Source organism: Falco rusticolus, chromosome 3 (assembly GCF_015220075.1).
Source record: "Falco rusticolus isolate bFalRus1 chromosome 3, bFalRus1.pri, whole genome shotgun sequence".
Classification (NCBI taxonomy): Eukaryota; Metazoa; Chordata; class Aves; order Falconiformes; family Falconidae; genus Falco; species Falco rusticolus.
In genome coordinates, this window is record NC_051189.1 from 93,643,909 (window position 1) to 93,659,240 (window position 15,332).

General features: G+C 45.4%; 1 protein-coding gene across 3 annotated transcripts in view; it reads left to right on the top strand.

The window, feature by feature from the left end:
- Positions 1–3,308: 3,308 nt before the first annotated feature.
- LOC119145220 (desmoplakin) overlaps positions 3,309–15,332 on the top strand; it is a 39,949-nt gene continuing 27,925 nt past the window's right edge. For 2 of the 3 annotated variants that reach the window (XM_037381490.1, XM_037381492.1), the window contains exons 1-3: positions 3,309–3,792; positions 13,093–13,195; positions 14,872–15,020. In XM_037381490.1, coding sequence (XP_037237387.1) covers positions 3,599–3,792; positions 13,093–13,195; positions 14,872–15,020 — 446 coding nt within the window. In that variant the 5' untranslated portion in view covers positions 3,309–3,598. The remainder of the gene's footprint in view (positions 3,793–13,092; positions 13,196–14,871; positions 15,021–15,332) is intronic. The other variant, XM_037381491.1, reaches the window with a different exon arrangement.

Genomic DNA, 15,332 nt, shown 5'->3' on the forward strand with positions numbered 1-15,332 from the left:
AGCTACTGTTAAAAGTTGTTAATTAACAAGACATTGAGGGGATTTCAGTGAAATGCAGCTTGCTACGTTCAGCTCAGGCAGTGTCCTGAATAATTAAAGACCTACTGTCCAGGAGCCTAAGCCTAAAATAGAGTTTCTGGGTATACCATTTGGGGTTGGGAAGGAGCCTTTTATGAAACCTAAAGAGATAGATTATGTCTAGCCCTCGTATTACATACAAAGAAGCTGCCCTCTGTTTACTAAGGTGGTGTTCAGCTGTAGCCCCTTTGCCTCTTTGGAACTGCTTTCTCCTAATATCCGCATGGTGTCTGCAATACCAAAGGAGGTGAGGTAGGGTATGGGGCTACAGTACACTACTTGAATCTAGCTTGGTTGAAGGCACCTGGAGGGAACATTACATCTCCTTTAGACTAACTTGCTTAAAGAGAGTCTCCTAAGACCCAGACAGTTTTTATGGATCCATGTCTTAAGAGGCAGAACTCCACCTTCTGCTAAGGGAGATGAGCAAGAAACTCCACATTAGTACATTTTATTCTCTCCCGCCCAGAGTTTTCCTTGGGAGGAAATGAGAGTCTGCAGCTTGCAGAGTTTACCAGACATTTGCTCTCAAAAACTCTTTGAAGTCAAAGCAAGCCAAGGAACTCAGGATGTGGCCTTAGATACATCAAGACTGGGCCTTTCCAGAAGTAGTGGAGCAACATTTAAATGAGATTGTCCAGTTGTGACACTGACATTTTCCTGTAGTAGATAGAATTTTAAGCAATACCCATGTGACTTGGTCTTACTTGAAGGTAACAGAGTCCACATAGGATAAGCACCCAAATAAAACTGTTTCAGGAAATAAAAATATTTTTATTTACTTCTTTCATTTGCCTATGTATGAAAACAGTGAAGATAGGAGACCTGTGCTCTTTTCAGTATCAGTTCAGTCTTATCCTCTCCCCTTCATTTCAGTGTGGCTAACTGTGCAAGCAAGATCAGCAGAATCCACTTACTATTTAAGTACATTTTTCTACATGTCCAGGTAACAGTGACTCATCCAGGCCTCTGGGTGTATCACACACATGCTGTCTCCATCACAGATAATGGAGTGTCTCACTGAGCTGGCACACCAGTCCAAGCTGAAAGGTGGGGCTGATTGGAGGTGGTGCTAAAACTCAGCAAGAACCTCAAATCTGTGTAATACTTTTGGATTTCTAAATATGCATACATATAAATGGATAGCTCTCAAAGGGACTTGCTGAAAAAAATGCTTTGTGTTCATATGTCTAAGTACAAGTGCCTGGCTTGATGCATCAGAACTCAAAAAATCTGACTTTTAGGTGCACTGGTGGTACTAGTGGAGTGGTCTCTATGTTTCAAAAAGTCTGGACCGGAGTATCATGGCACAAAGTTCAAGTTTCCATCATTCTGCATTTCCCTTCTATTCTACATGTTTTCTATCTTTGTACTTCCTTCTTTATGGCACTAAGCCTATGCATTTGTTTTTCTTACTCATCCTGGCTGTTTTTGTATTCTGCTCCCTAATGACTTCGCAATGTAATGTCAAATCATCAAATTGTGCAGATGTAATCTGTATTAAAAAAAGCACCCCAAATCCACATATATATATGTATATGTGTGTGTGTATAGAGATATATATGCGCACTGATACATAATGATTCACATTATATAATACAGAATATATATTACAATATAGAAGGTACTGTATGACTTCACAGATAATAGCCAACTTGCATTCTGCTTCTTTGTAGAACTCCACACAGCTCTGGGCAGTGCCATCAGGATGCCTTTTGGGACCAAGCAATCCCACGTTTGCTTGGAGGAGCTCTTGTGCCTCTGCTACACTGTGCCCACCACCACCTCCAACAGCAGGGCAGGTCCTCACATAACCTGTACCGTGATGCTCCCACACAGCCGCAGCAGTTTCAGTGGCATTGAGGACAATAGCTCTCATTCAGTTTTCTCTTGAATGGTTCAGAAAGTCTGGACCTTTGGATAGTTTGTGTAGCTGTTATTTACTGCCCTGTGGCCTATCAGTTGGATTTAAAATATCAGGGAAATGATCAGTGCAGGGAAGACAGAAATGGGCCCAAGAATTTACGCATGGTGTGGGATGGTGGTGATCTCCCACAAGTTTAAAAAGCTTACGGCACATTTGTTGTCACAGAGCATCAGATGACTGATATGGCTGGCTCCTGTACTGTACTTTGGGTTGAAAGCCTCGGCATTATTTCAAAAAAGCTTGGCAGGGTTATTCGCAAGTGACTGCTGCTTATTAAAATGTGGCCATCTTCTGTTTTCTAACACCATGGACAAGCAGCCAGCCCAGCTGAGGCAGGGCTACACTGAGTGTAGCTAAGAAATTGTTCCCAACTGACCCCTGAGACTGACCCAGTGGTGAATGGCTGGTAACGAGCACACTGCTGGGCATCCAACAGCAAGCTGCCGACACCTTGCGCACACACAAATGTATTAAAATTATTTTGTTTCTAAGATCTCGTTTTAAGAGTAAAGCTTAAATTCCAGAGCACCAGAAGGCGGGAATAAAGAAAAATGAAGGGAAAGAGGCTGTTCAAACACCCGTTCCTGCACATCCATTTCTCATGCACAAATGTGGCCAGCGCATGACCCAGTTCGAACATTTCATGTGCCGATGCACAAGTTTCAGGGCTGTCTCAGAAACACGCTGGGCTTGGAGCATCCCCAGCCTTCCCGAACGCGGGACCCGACGTATCTCACAGCTGGTGACACAAACATGTACACCCAGATGTGTCTCACAGCTGGCGACACGAACATGTACACCATTTTCCCGAGGAGCCGGTCGGCCCTGACACGGAGGCAGAGGGCCGCTGCCAGCAGGTTGGCCCCATCCTTGCCATAGCGGTGCCAGTTGAACCGGCGCTGCCTCGTTGCTTTCCGGAGCGGCAGGGGGGTGCTGGGGGTGGCGGCACCCCTGCCCGGCCGCCCTCACCCCTCGGGCCTCGCCAGGGCCCGGTACGACCCGGGCCAGCAGGCCGTTCCCAACGGGCTCCGGGCGCCGCCGGCCGCGTACGAGCGCAGAGCACGCAGCCGGGCAGGTGGAAGCACCGTGCGAGGCTGGGGGAGACCCTGCGGGGCGCGGGCGGCCACCGGGGAGCGACACCGCCGCCGCGGGGAGGCCGGGCCGGGCCGGGCCGGGCGCGGCGGGGCGGGGGCCGCGGCCCGGGAGAAACCTGAGGCGGCTGCCGGGGAGGCGCGGAGGGCGCAGGCGAGGCGGTGGCGGCGGCTCCACGCCCAGGAGCGCCGCTTAAAACGGCCGCCGAAAGGTGTGGCTTCGCCTTTCCTCTGCCGGCGGGGAGGGGACGGGACCTTCGCTCTCGCCGCCGCCAGCAGCCTCCGCCGCCCGCCACCGCGCAGCGCTCCGCGGCGCCCCTGCCCTCCCCTCCCTCACCTGCCGGCCGCGCCGATCCCCGGCGCTCGGCCCTTCCCCGGCCCGCGGCGGGCCCTGCCGGGGGTGCATGCGGTTCGCCCCGTCGGGTCTGGCTCAGGCTCCCCGTCGCTCCCCCCGCGGTCCCCTCTCCCCCCGGGCGGCGGCCCCCCGCGCTCCCTCGCCGCCATGAGCATCAACGGCGGCTCGCACCCGCGGATCAACACGCTGGGCCGGATGGCGCGGGCCGAGTCGGGCACCGACCTGCGCTACGAGATGAGCTCCCATGTGGTGGGCGGCGGCGGCGGCGGCGGCACCCACACCCACAAGACCTACTACTACCAGAAGACCTACGGGGGGGACTACGCCTCCGACGGATACGGGTAGGTGCGGGCCGGGCCGGGGCCGCGGGGGTCCCGCTCCCTCAGGCCGCCATCGGGGAGCTGCCCTGGGCCGCCTCGCCGCTCCCTTCCTGAGGTGTGCGAGCTTGCAAGTCTTATTTCCCCCCTCCATGAGGAGACTAACTTCTACAAGACTTTTAAAGGCGAGCAAAGAACTTTGATTTTCAAAAACTTTTACAACAGCCGTTGGTGGGGGACTCTCCGTGAGGAGAGTAACGGGGTGAAGAGCAGAACAGTACCTCAGCATCCCCCCTCGGCGCTGCGCGGGTCGTGGTGCTGGTGCAGGGCCCACAGGTCCCCGCCGGGCTCGGTGCCGCCGGACAGGCCGTGCCTCGCACACCCGGGCTCAGCTCTCACTGGCCTCCCCAGCAGCCACATAACTAGGGCTATAAAATGACTAGTGAAACCCGCTCTCTTACTCGTTTTTGAGTTTGTTGCTAGCTTGTGGAAGGCCTGGGAGCATGGTCTTTTCTGTAGTGATCCCTGACATTTGGTGGCTGGGGAGCAAAGATGTGTGACAAGCAACATCAGTTTGCTTTCCTCCCCTCTGCCTCTTCATTTTCTGCTTGTACTGTTGCTGCAAGCACGGTCGTGGTCCTGTAGGCAGGGTGCTGGCTGTGAATCCTCGTTTGGAGACACAGTCGTGGTCCTGTAGGCAGGGTGCTGGCTGTGAATCCTGGTTTGGAGAATACCTGCTTTCATGAATGCAGCTGTACCCGCAATCTGCGCAGATCAACTCTGGCAAAGACTTTTTGGAGCAAAGTGGTGCTCTGAATGTATGAAAAATAAGTGCAGTGGTCATGAAGACTTCTCCGTTAATCCTCTTGGCTGGGAGTTTATGGGACTGAAAAGCAGGCAGCGGTTACAGTCGCTGAAGGAAACAGCACTGGTGTATGTAAGGCACCTAGATACAATGCTGCTGGTGATTCCTTTTGGTTGGTTGTTTTTTTTGTTTGTTTTATTGTGGTTTTTTTTTAAACACACGGAATGGCTCTATTAAACCTGTTGGTCTGATTATTGATGCTACTGACATAGGAGTTGATTCAGAATGCTGTCCTGCAATTTGTGTTAGAACTTAAGCCCTAATTTTATGGACAGTACGTCATGATTAGGTTGCAGAAGGATGAAAATTAAGCATATCTAGTAAATAAACAGCAGATGAGAAGAGGCGGGCTTTATTATATGAAGCAGATCTATAAATGGCTGTAGAGAATTAGGATTACCCTAGAGGTTACAGGGAGCTCTGTTTACGTATGTCAGACCTGTTGCTAGAGGACCACTGAATGAAAGGCAAAACTTGTATTTTGCCTCTTTTTTTGTTTATTACTTTACCCAGTTCTTAGTTTTAGTTCTTCATTTGACTTTCGGTTTGATGTGTGCACAGGTAAGTTAGTTACGATGAACTGCAGCTATAACATGTCTACATACTATTACAGTAGTATGGGAATACCTATTTATTACTATATAATTAGAACAATTCAATACTTTACCTTGGGAAAATGTACATACTAGGACTCCAGAATGCTGTTTCTGTGGTTTGCATTTGTGAGGATTTGTTTTGCTGGTGGTGCTTCACTGGAAATACCTTTACTGTTTCTAAGAGACAGGCATGAAGAATTAATGGCAGAATATGCTACTTCCGGGCCGTTCTCTTTTCCCAGACTGTACTCTGGTGCAGCTGCATTACATTCACTAGAGTGACTTCCCTACTATTCCTGACTTTCACTAGAGGAGAAATACCTTCTTTTAATTTTGTATTCTTCAGCTTTTGTTACATATTTTAAACCAGCCCTTAGTTTGTTAGGCTCTTTTTTCTTTAGTATTCAGGGGTGGTGTAGCAAGAGTGGAAGGGACAGACGAGACGTTAAGGACCTTGTATCAACATCCTTTCATTTACTCTGTAACATAATATTCATATCTCCTTTTTGGGAAGGCATACATGGCAAGGAGGTTGCAATGAAGGTTCCTGTTCATTTTATTGCAAGGCTTCAGCATGGAATTAAAGAAGCCTGTTAATGAGGTTATAAATAAATAAAATTAAATTATGTATGTATATGTGCATGTTTTTATGTATAAATTTTTTATATGAAAAGATCTGACCATACAAAATACTTAAAATATGGTTTTGCAAAACAATATGCGTGTTTGCACCTTACTGAGTTGCAAAGGTTTATTTTTAACCAGTGCTGATTTGAATTAAAATGTGTCCCAAAATACAAAATGAGGATTTTGTTGCCAGTTAATGAAAACAGAAGTTGTGCCTGATCTTGCACATGCGCTGTGTGCAGAAAATCCACTAAATCCTGAGCATGTTGTTCTTGCAGGATCAGGGCCATCATTTATGGAATTGGTTTTAATAATTGCATTCCACCTGACATCTTCAGTGCCTAAGTTTAGTGGCAGCTACTGAACTCACAAAACCGAGGCTGCTTTTTCCAGTGGTGAAGATTAATGTACCTTAATTTTAAATGCAGTAGGATTCAACTTAGGGCCTAGTCTAGTAAGTTTTGGGGCGTATTCTGCCAAACAAGTCTGTGCTGAGTATTACATTACTCACAGAGCAATAGAAGACGCTCCCTACCCTTAGGGCTCAGCAAGGTGCTTTTACAACATTCCCAGTTTCTTCTGGCTTGGGAACTTGAGATGAGCTTGGCCCTGAGTACAGATACTCAGCTTGATGGTGAGTCACTCTCCTAAACTGCCAATTCATCAATCCAGTATTTATCAATGTCTTTGCTATGGAGAGATGAAATCTGATAAGCTGTGAGAGAATGAGAAGTGGAAAGTTATGCAGTTTTGTCATTGCTGAGATTGGGAGAAAAAATAGCCTAGGATTTACAGTCATTGTGTGATATGAAAATAAGGTAATTTACACAATTCTGCTGAAGAGTTAATTAACTTCTGTGCTTTAAGTTAAAAACAGAGTTAGACATTCACATCCCGTGCCCTGACATTACTTTCAGCGACTGACAAATGGAAGCTGGAGAAAACAGATTCAAAGCTGTGTTTTGCCCGTCCTGTCAGTCTCACAGGGATCTGCAGGGTCCTGGCTAAGCCAAGTGGTGGTAGTGCTGGCGAGGTAACATCCCCTTTGCGCTCCTCTGCCTCGGTGTTGCATGGGGGGAAAAACTGCCCTGGTGACAAACAAAACCGCAGGCAGACAGGGAGGGAGGAATGTGTCTGAGTTGCTGCCGAGTACCTGTCACGATGGCCTGCGCTGTGCTCTAGCTGGCCAAGAAACGGGTTTCAGCAACAGCTGGTGATGCTGCCACGCCATGAGGAGAAAACCAGGTTGTACCTTTCCCAGCTCACTGTTTTGTAGGTACGTGCATGAGATTTCAAGCTAGGTACCTCTGCAGGTGTGAAAAGCTCTGTCAGGCAAAGGGGTTTTGCTGTGTTTCAAGTGACTGCCCTCCGGCAGAGGTGTATTTCCACGGTCCAGGCTGGACCCTGCATTTGGCACCTCCCTCTCCCAGAGCTGGAGGTGGGAGACAGTGTATCTGCAGCCAGCTGCACTGGGCAGGTACAGCCTTTTGAAATGGTGCTTTTCCTCCTGGTGACTAATACCGGTGGGAAAAAGTGCAAGGATTTTCTGCAGATCGGGGCGGCGGGATCCCTTGTGAAACCGTGCTTCCTCTGAAGGCACTTAGCCTCAAGAGTCTTAAGATTTCACCAGTGACTACTAAATTTTTGCACATTTCTAATGTGTTTTAGAGCCTGATCCTGCAAGATGCAGGCATCTTGTGAAGTTTGCTGGTTTTGTGCCTTTGTCTGTGCATACTCAGCAGATGGGACTAGTTTGGCAAGGCAGTGTTGTGCAAAACCCGATTAGTAATAGCAGAGATGTATGGGGAGAACCCAGTTACGAAACTTTACAAATTCTGACACTTGCATTCGTGTTCTTTGAGGGGGGCAAAAAAGTCTGTTTATACTGTTTTAATTTCTGGTTATATTCTTTATGGATGGTGTGATTCACCACCTTTTGCCAGCATATGCCTGTGCATTGTCAGGGGCACACACAGCCAGCTGGCAGGCAATAGCAGCTGGGTGGTGGTTTAACCCTGTGGTATGCGCAGTCTTTGTGCTGGGAATGGAAATTCCAGGTCAGGTTTTTCTTCTGACTTGCCTACCCTGGGCATACCAGGTAATCCCTTGATGAATCTGTTGCTTGTTCAAACAAGTTGGGGGTGTGTGTGTGTATGTTCGTGGAGGAAAAGAAGTACTATTGTGTTGCTCTCATTGTTGAGTTATGGAGTCACTCTAGTACTTTGGATCTGCAAAAAGACATTTTTTTAAAGCTTCCTTTTTGAATGAAAAAAAAATGCTTTGAATTTTTAACAGGTAAATATTTTGTGGAGGAATCAGAAAATCTAACAAGGAGTATTTTAATTTGGTTTAAAACAGATCTTTGGAACAAGAGTGTCCCCTTTGTGCTTCCAAAGCTTTAAGGAGCTGTGAAGCGGCTGGAAGGCTCTGCAGAAGCTGCTGGATGTGCTTCTGTATGTCTCCTTGGCCCCTTTTCTCTAGAGGATAATCGCCCCCCGGATAACACAGCAGCCTCCTGATGTGTACTGACAAAGGCAGAAACCAAAGCAGCCTCATTGCAGGCGCTTAGGCTGGGGTGTGTGCAGGTCTTCAGCAGCAGGAGGCAAATGAGAAAGCAGAAGGTGGCTGGCTTTCTTCCTTGCCTCTCTGGTTCTGCAGTAATGACAACTTGGTTGGCCCTGTAAGGGTGCAAGCTAAGTGTTTACGGAGAATGTATCATTTATTCAAAACATATCACTTAGGAAATCTTTCGATTGCTTGAAGAAGTCAGTGGCAGCAGTAGTCAGCCCTGCTGTGTTCCAGGGACATGGGCACTGCTGCGTTTGCCGTGTGTCTCAACTGTCATAACTCATCATGTGGCCTTCAGCACATTTCTCAGTCCCGTTTACAAAAAGCAGGAATAGTTATTTCTTGTTTCTGTAGAGCTGGGGGTCTCATGAGGATCACCGGTGCTGCTTAACAGTTAAGTACAATCCTAATTCAGAAACTGAGGATTCACCAGTAAGGCAGCAGCTAGTTCGGGTGGGCTATATTTCAGTGGGGAGGTGTTGTCTGAACTACCATCCTGCCCAGATCCCAGTGCCAACAGGGGCTGGGCTGTCCTTTCATTTCTCTGGGAGAGCAAGAGTGCAGTATAGCAAGGGAGCAATGTATTCCGCCGTGGCATGCAGCAAGCAGGCCGGCTCCTGTACAGACTGACGGCAGCATGAAGATGCTGTGCCTTTCCTAGGGCTCCTCTTCCAATAGAGAGGTACAGGGCTACATTTTAAGATCCCAAATAGAAGTGAGTCTTCTGTGTTTTGAAGTATTCTCATAACTTAAAAACACAGACACTACCCCCCTTTGTTTTCCTTTGTTCCTTTAATAGTTAATGACTATTAAAACTAAGTCATTTTAATAAAGCACTCAGCTTAATAGTATCTTTTTGAAATTAATGAGTTGCCTTCAGAGTAAGTGTCACAGTCTAAAATTTTGAGTTGAAGGGACATATAGGTGGTTAAGGTCTGAGGCAGTCCAGGCTGTTTCACTCAGCGCTGTTCTCCAGGGTTTACAAAACCAAAGCAGTACAGTAAATAATTATTGCAAATGTCTTTTTTTATTAGTAGGAGTCCCTGTACTCTTGTGTTATAAGTACTGCTAGGAGACCAGGCTGCAGTTCTTTCTCTTCCTGCTGGAATGGTTGAAAATGTATGCTGTATTTACACAGGTGCAGTAAAAGAAGTGAAAAACCTGTCCAGATGTTCACTGGGTGGTTTGCCTACAGTGCTTGGTGCAGCAGGATTCCTATTCACAGGTTTGAGCTTTAGATGCTGCCAGAGTTCAATCAAATCAAATCACATTGATACGGTGTAGCAGTAGTAGTTGTTACAATGACCAAACATTACTTGAAACTCAGTTTCATGTAAACAAAATCAGGTGAAGCGAGAGAGACATGGACAAAATATCAGCTATAGTAGTCCACTTAATCTGTGTCCTCTGAGGATTGTTGGGGTCCTATGTCTTTCTAAGGGACATTTTTATATAGGATCTAGGTTACACGGTTGTACTTTAAAAATCCAGCTTCTTCTTGTCTCCACGTTGCGGTGCCATCTAGCATGTTCAGGGTTAGGGTTTGCCTCAGTTTCTTTGGTCCAGTATTTTTTGTGTTGGAGATGGTTTTCCTTTTGCTGGCTGTTTCCTTCTGCCTCAAGGTTGGACGTCTGCTTACTCTGCATTGGGGTTTCTGCTTTGATCTACTCATTCCCATTAAAGGCCTGTTGACTTCAATAGGAGGAATATTCTACTGAGGGCCTTTGAAAACTGCTTATGAAATACTCTCCTGTCACATGGGTGAAAAGCATTGAAGATATGTCCATGTGATGTTGTGTTGCTGCCATCTGATGTATCAACTGATGTATGTTGAGGTATAGTCTTGCTAAGTATTTTTATTTTTTAAGTTCAGAGATGGACTTAGGCCCTTCTTGAGTACATTTCTACAGCTAAATCCTCTTTGGATTTGAAGTCTTTTGAGTCCTGTCGACTTGGTGGAGCTATGCTATCAACATCGGCTTCTGTACTGGCACCGGCACTCTTTGGGTATGCCCCATAACCCTGTGTAGCTCTGTTTGGTCAGCTGACTGATTTGAAAGCCATTAGCTCGGCCAGTGTCATCAACTGACTTTAACAGGCCACTACCTTTTCACCTGTTGTCCTAGTATTGATCTCAGTATTTTGACGAGCAAAAAGTTAACAATTTTTTTTCTGTTAACAACAGAACTGATATCCAAGGTGTTAAAAGCAGCACTGATGAAATACTGTGCTGTTTTCTGATTTCGGTTCGTATTGCTTCAACTTTTGCCATGATTTTTCTGAAGTCTTTATCCACTCGATTGGAGAACCGTAAACACTTGCTGCTTTCCTGCTGTGAAGGTCCCTGTGAACTGTAAACAAGTAAGTTGTGGATCTTTATTTGGAGGTCTGAATAGGGTGCACGTAAACCTCTCACTTCAAGGCAACTGCTCCTGCTTTTGAAACGGTTTTGTGCAACTATATTAAACCATCTTCAGTTTTCCAACTCTAATTATTTGGAAAATAATTCTGGATATGGTATTCAAACATCATTGGGATGAGCACAAAATACTTGCAATTCTGCTTTTTCTATCTTTTTAATTGTTTTAGTATGATTTATTTTAAAATAGCTTTTGTTCATAATTTCTTAGTGCATTAACTATGGCAGCTGCTGTTTAGACCTCCTCTTCCTGTCAAGTAAAGTAATGCCTTTGAGGTGAGTGAAGTTACACTGGAGTCGGTGGAGATACACTGATTTATTACAGCAGAAGTCAGGCCACCATCTATAGTTCTTCTGCCTTTAATGGCTATCCGGCATTTATAGCTGTCAGGAGATGATTGAGAAAGCGATTGAAGAAAAAAATCCTCTTCTGATGTTCTAAAAGGAGAAAATTGCTTGGAAGGTTCCTCTCTCTTCTTTTTTATGTTTCATTCATGAGAATAATTGTGGGTATAATTAAATGTAAATTTTAAATGCAGTCAGATACTTCTAGAGCCAAACACAACAGTGATGCCTAAGGAGAAGGAATGATTTAGAAAAGGAAGCTGATGGGAAGCCTGGCACAAAATCAGACTCATATGCTATTTTTCACAATTGTTTTCTTTAAGCTGTTTCCAAGTTCTACAGGGGTGCATAGCACAGTAGGGTGCAGTGTTTGTGCAGCCAAAAAGCCAGGAGTTGCATGTGTACAGCTTGTTTTAAGTCACCCAGTGATTCTCTAGCCCTGTCTCTGTGTCTTTGACAGTCTGTTCCGTGGTATTGGGGGAAGTTGGTGAAAAGTTACTCAAACTTTTTCCACTGGTTCCAGAAGAGCTGATAGGAGAATGGCAGGCTGCTGGAGCACCAACTGTGCACGCTGCAGAAGAGCTCTTAAAAATACACCACTGAACGTTTCTCACCACTGCAGCAATTTCCCAAAGACAGCTCTGCCGAGTTTTTGACGTTGTCACAATTCCTTTTGTGAAGTATGGTCACATTCTGTTGAAGTCAGTGGAAAGACTTCTGTGAATCCAGATGACTTTACTAGATGATCTGTAAGGTCCCTTCTGACCCAAACCATTCTATGAGTTGCTGGCTCTGAGCTGGACAGGTTTGCACCGTTAGTCTTTTTGATGTTAGTGTTGTGTGGAAGGTTTGAACCTTCAGAGATTTGTAATGGAAAAGATTATCTACTGTGAGCACAGGAATTAGAAAACTAGACAAGGCTTGGAAGCATCTTAGTTTCTTACCGTCTCGTAGTAGTGGTTTATTTTAGTTTCACTGGCAAGTGCTTGGGTTTGGGAGCTGCCTGGGCTTGCTTGAGAGCTCTGATTCCATCAGCAAGGAATGGCACCTCACTTGAAGCACCTCACCCATGTTCAGCTAGCAGTGGCTCGCTTTGGTGGCTGAATCCCAAATGCTGGAAAAGCAACCTTCTGGCAGTATGGATACAGTAGACTATGTGCAGGACAACAATAACAACCCTGTTAATCTGTCCTGGGTTTTTCCCCCCACTAGTGTTTTAGGTCCTGGAGTTTTACTTGAAACCCCCAAACTACCATCTTATTTGTAAGAAAGCATGTCCTCTAACTCCAGGCCCTACATCTGGTTTTGTAATAGCTTGGGCAACTTCGCAGTTCCTTCTCAAGACACAGCACTAGCTTCATGCATTTCTGCTGATAAAAGGGCCCTTCGTATGCTTGTACGGTCTTGTGAGCTCGTGCGCTTGTGTAGCAGAGGATCCTACTTTCCTTTTATGTTCTGACATTTGATGACTGGTGTGATAACACGTACAATAACATCAGGCAAAGGCTATGCTCTAATGTATCGACTTTAACAAAGATTGTGAATAATTCATTCTCACTGTAATACTGCCAGTTGTCGATCAAAGCTACAAATACCTGTGCTGGAAGAAAAACATTTTCCTTTATGGCATGCCAGTTTCCACCTTCTGCTCTATCCTGTGGCAAAGTCAGTCCGCACCTGCTGTTACAGAATTAGAAAGTGGCTCTGCCATGGTGGAATCAGCATTAAAACTTCACGGTGCAGTTGTGCAGGAGGGCCAGATAAAGCACGTGCGTCTCTGTGAAGCTAAATGAGGTGGATCATTCCATGTAACTTCTCTTAGCTGTTCCAGATTTGTATTTCTCATGTCTCTTCAAAATGTGTGATTACTCCGTACTTCATCATCTTCTTCTCTCCCACAACAGTCAGAATGGGACCTGTACAGTGTCCAGACGCCAGAACACCATCCAGGAGCTTTTGCAAAACTGTTCGGATTGCCTGATGCGAGCTGAGCTCATAGTACAACCCGTGAGTGATTCTTGTTCTTCTTATCAGAAGTGATTATGCATATTACAGGGAATGAATGCTGCGTTGTTATCTGGACTCACAGACTCTGCTTTTTCATCTGCTTTCTCCCCTTCCAGCTGTTTGTTTGAGGCAGCTGGGAGTGGAATGGCATACCTCCTTCCTAGGTCTTCCTCTTCCATCTGCACTCAGTGTTCAGTAAAACTGATTTAAATGCATCTGATTAAGAAAAGAGGGACCTCTGGATTAAAAAAAAAAAAAAAAAGCCCATCCTTCAAACAGATTTTACTGTATCTTATTTTTCAGTTTCAGATCAAGACCCCTGGCCGTTAATAAAGTTACAATCATTTATACTCTTAGTGTGTGCTGAGGATTATCGTCATCATTTTCTGGGCCACAATGAACCCGAACCACCATAAGAAAGACCTTCATTACCTTTATTTTATTTTTCCAGATGATTCCTAAAGAAGTGTATGAAACTAGATTAAGAAATTCTTGGCTGTTTAATCCCAGCTGCACAGAGATAATCTTTGCTGTATGCTACATTGATATAATCCCATAGTGTCTGGGGTTGGGTTACTCACTGATGCTAGGTTCAGTCCTGGTGAAGAATGTCCCCTGTTTCTGCTGAAGTCAGAGGAAGTGCAGGGTGGTTAGTGCATCCTGCTGTTGAGGCCACTGAGATGCAAAACTCGTTCACAGTTCTGGCAGTAGATGTGATTTAATGCACACTTTTGGACCCTCTGTGGACAGACAATTCTTTTAGGAATGAACTCTGTGGTTAGCAGTTCATTTCCTTTTCAGAGATACAGCACGTGTGAGCGTGTTTATATAAAAATCAATGCCAGAGTAAACACTGCCTCTTGTTAAGGATTAATATTATTCCAGTGAAGTTAAAAGAAAGTGATATTTAGTTCCAGCTTGGTGCCACAACATGCACTGCTTGCTTTTTTTTTTTCCTCTTTTTGTTCTGAAGGACAAAGTAATGAGGTCCATTGATATTTTATTTACAAAATCAAATCACAGCTGGGTTATGTTTTGTTCAGCATGGCTGTGTCAGTGTGGGATGAGATCAAAGAGCCATGTCTTCCTGCTTGAAGCACCATGACCATGCTGGTCCACTGCACTGAGAGGGTTCATGGAGAATTTGCCTAGACTTTGGGTGATAAGGTGGGATGCAAATGTGATGGGGCATGGAGCTGGTCCCAGGCAGGCAGGTTGCAGTGTGTGTTTTTGCAGGGGAGGAGTATCTTAGAACCTCAGGGGAACTTCTGAAAATTCTGGAGCAATGTCCACCGACTCCTGCTAGGACAGTGCTTGCTTCTTGCCCTCTGAACACAAAACCGTAAAGTCTTAAAAACTTAGCACACTGTATGAAGCCTTGGCTCTGCTGAAGTAAACATCAGTCAGGATGTGCTGTTCTTTATGGAAAGGTTTGGTTGCTATTATGTTTTAATAATTTTCTTTTGTATTTAATTTGTAATAAGGGCTTTCCAATGACTGTGGGTCCTCAGTTGGCCGCCTGCCAGTTAAAACCGGCAATCGGAGACTTAGCAGTTGAAACCTGCCACGCTTCTTAAAAATAATCAGTTCTCATAACATCTCTTAAAACAACCAAGCTGAAGCTTAGGTGATGAATATCTAATTTAATCTCCCATCTCTTTGTTTGTTTGTTTTAGGAATTGAAATATGGGGATGGCGTCCAGATTAGAGGGAACAGAGATCTGGAAGAGTGTTTTGCACAGGCAAATGACCAAATGGATGTCCTGGATGGGCTGATCAGAGAGATGAGGCAGATGGGCCAGCCCTGTGATATGTATCAGAAAAGGTATTGCCAGCAAAGGGTTTGGAGAAGCAATATGACTGATAGAAGTCTGTGGTATCCCAAGTGTCCATCTTTCCTGGTATTGTAGGATGTGACAGAAATTAATAACGTGGAACTAAATCTGTTTGGGGCATGCTAACGTGGGGAGGGGCCTTGCAGTAATATTTTTCTCACAGAATTTCACACCTTGGTTGTCCCCATGAAATTTTAGTCAGTGTATTTTTTTCCACAGCCTGTGCTTTCAACACTTTGCTTTGTTGAATACTTGGTGGTCCAGTTGGAAAGATGAATTGTATTGTTTTCATGTTTTCTGGG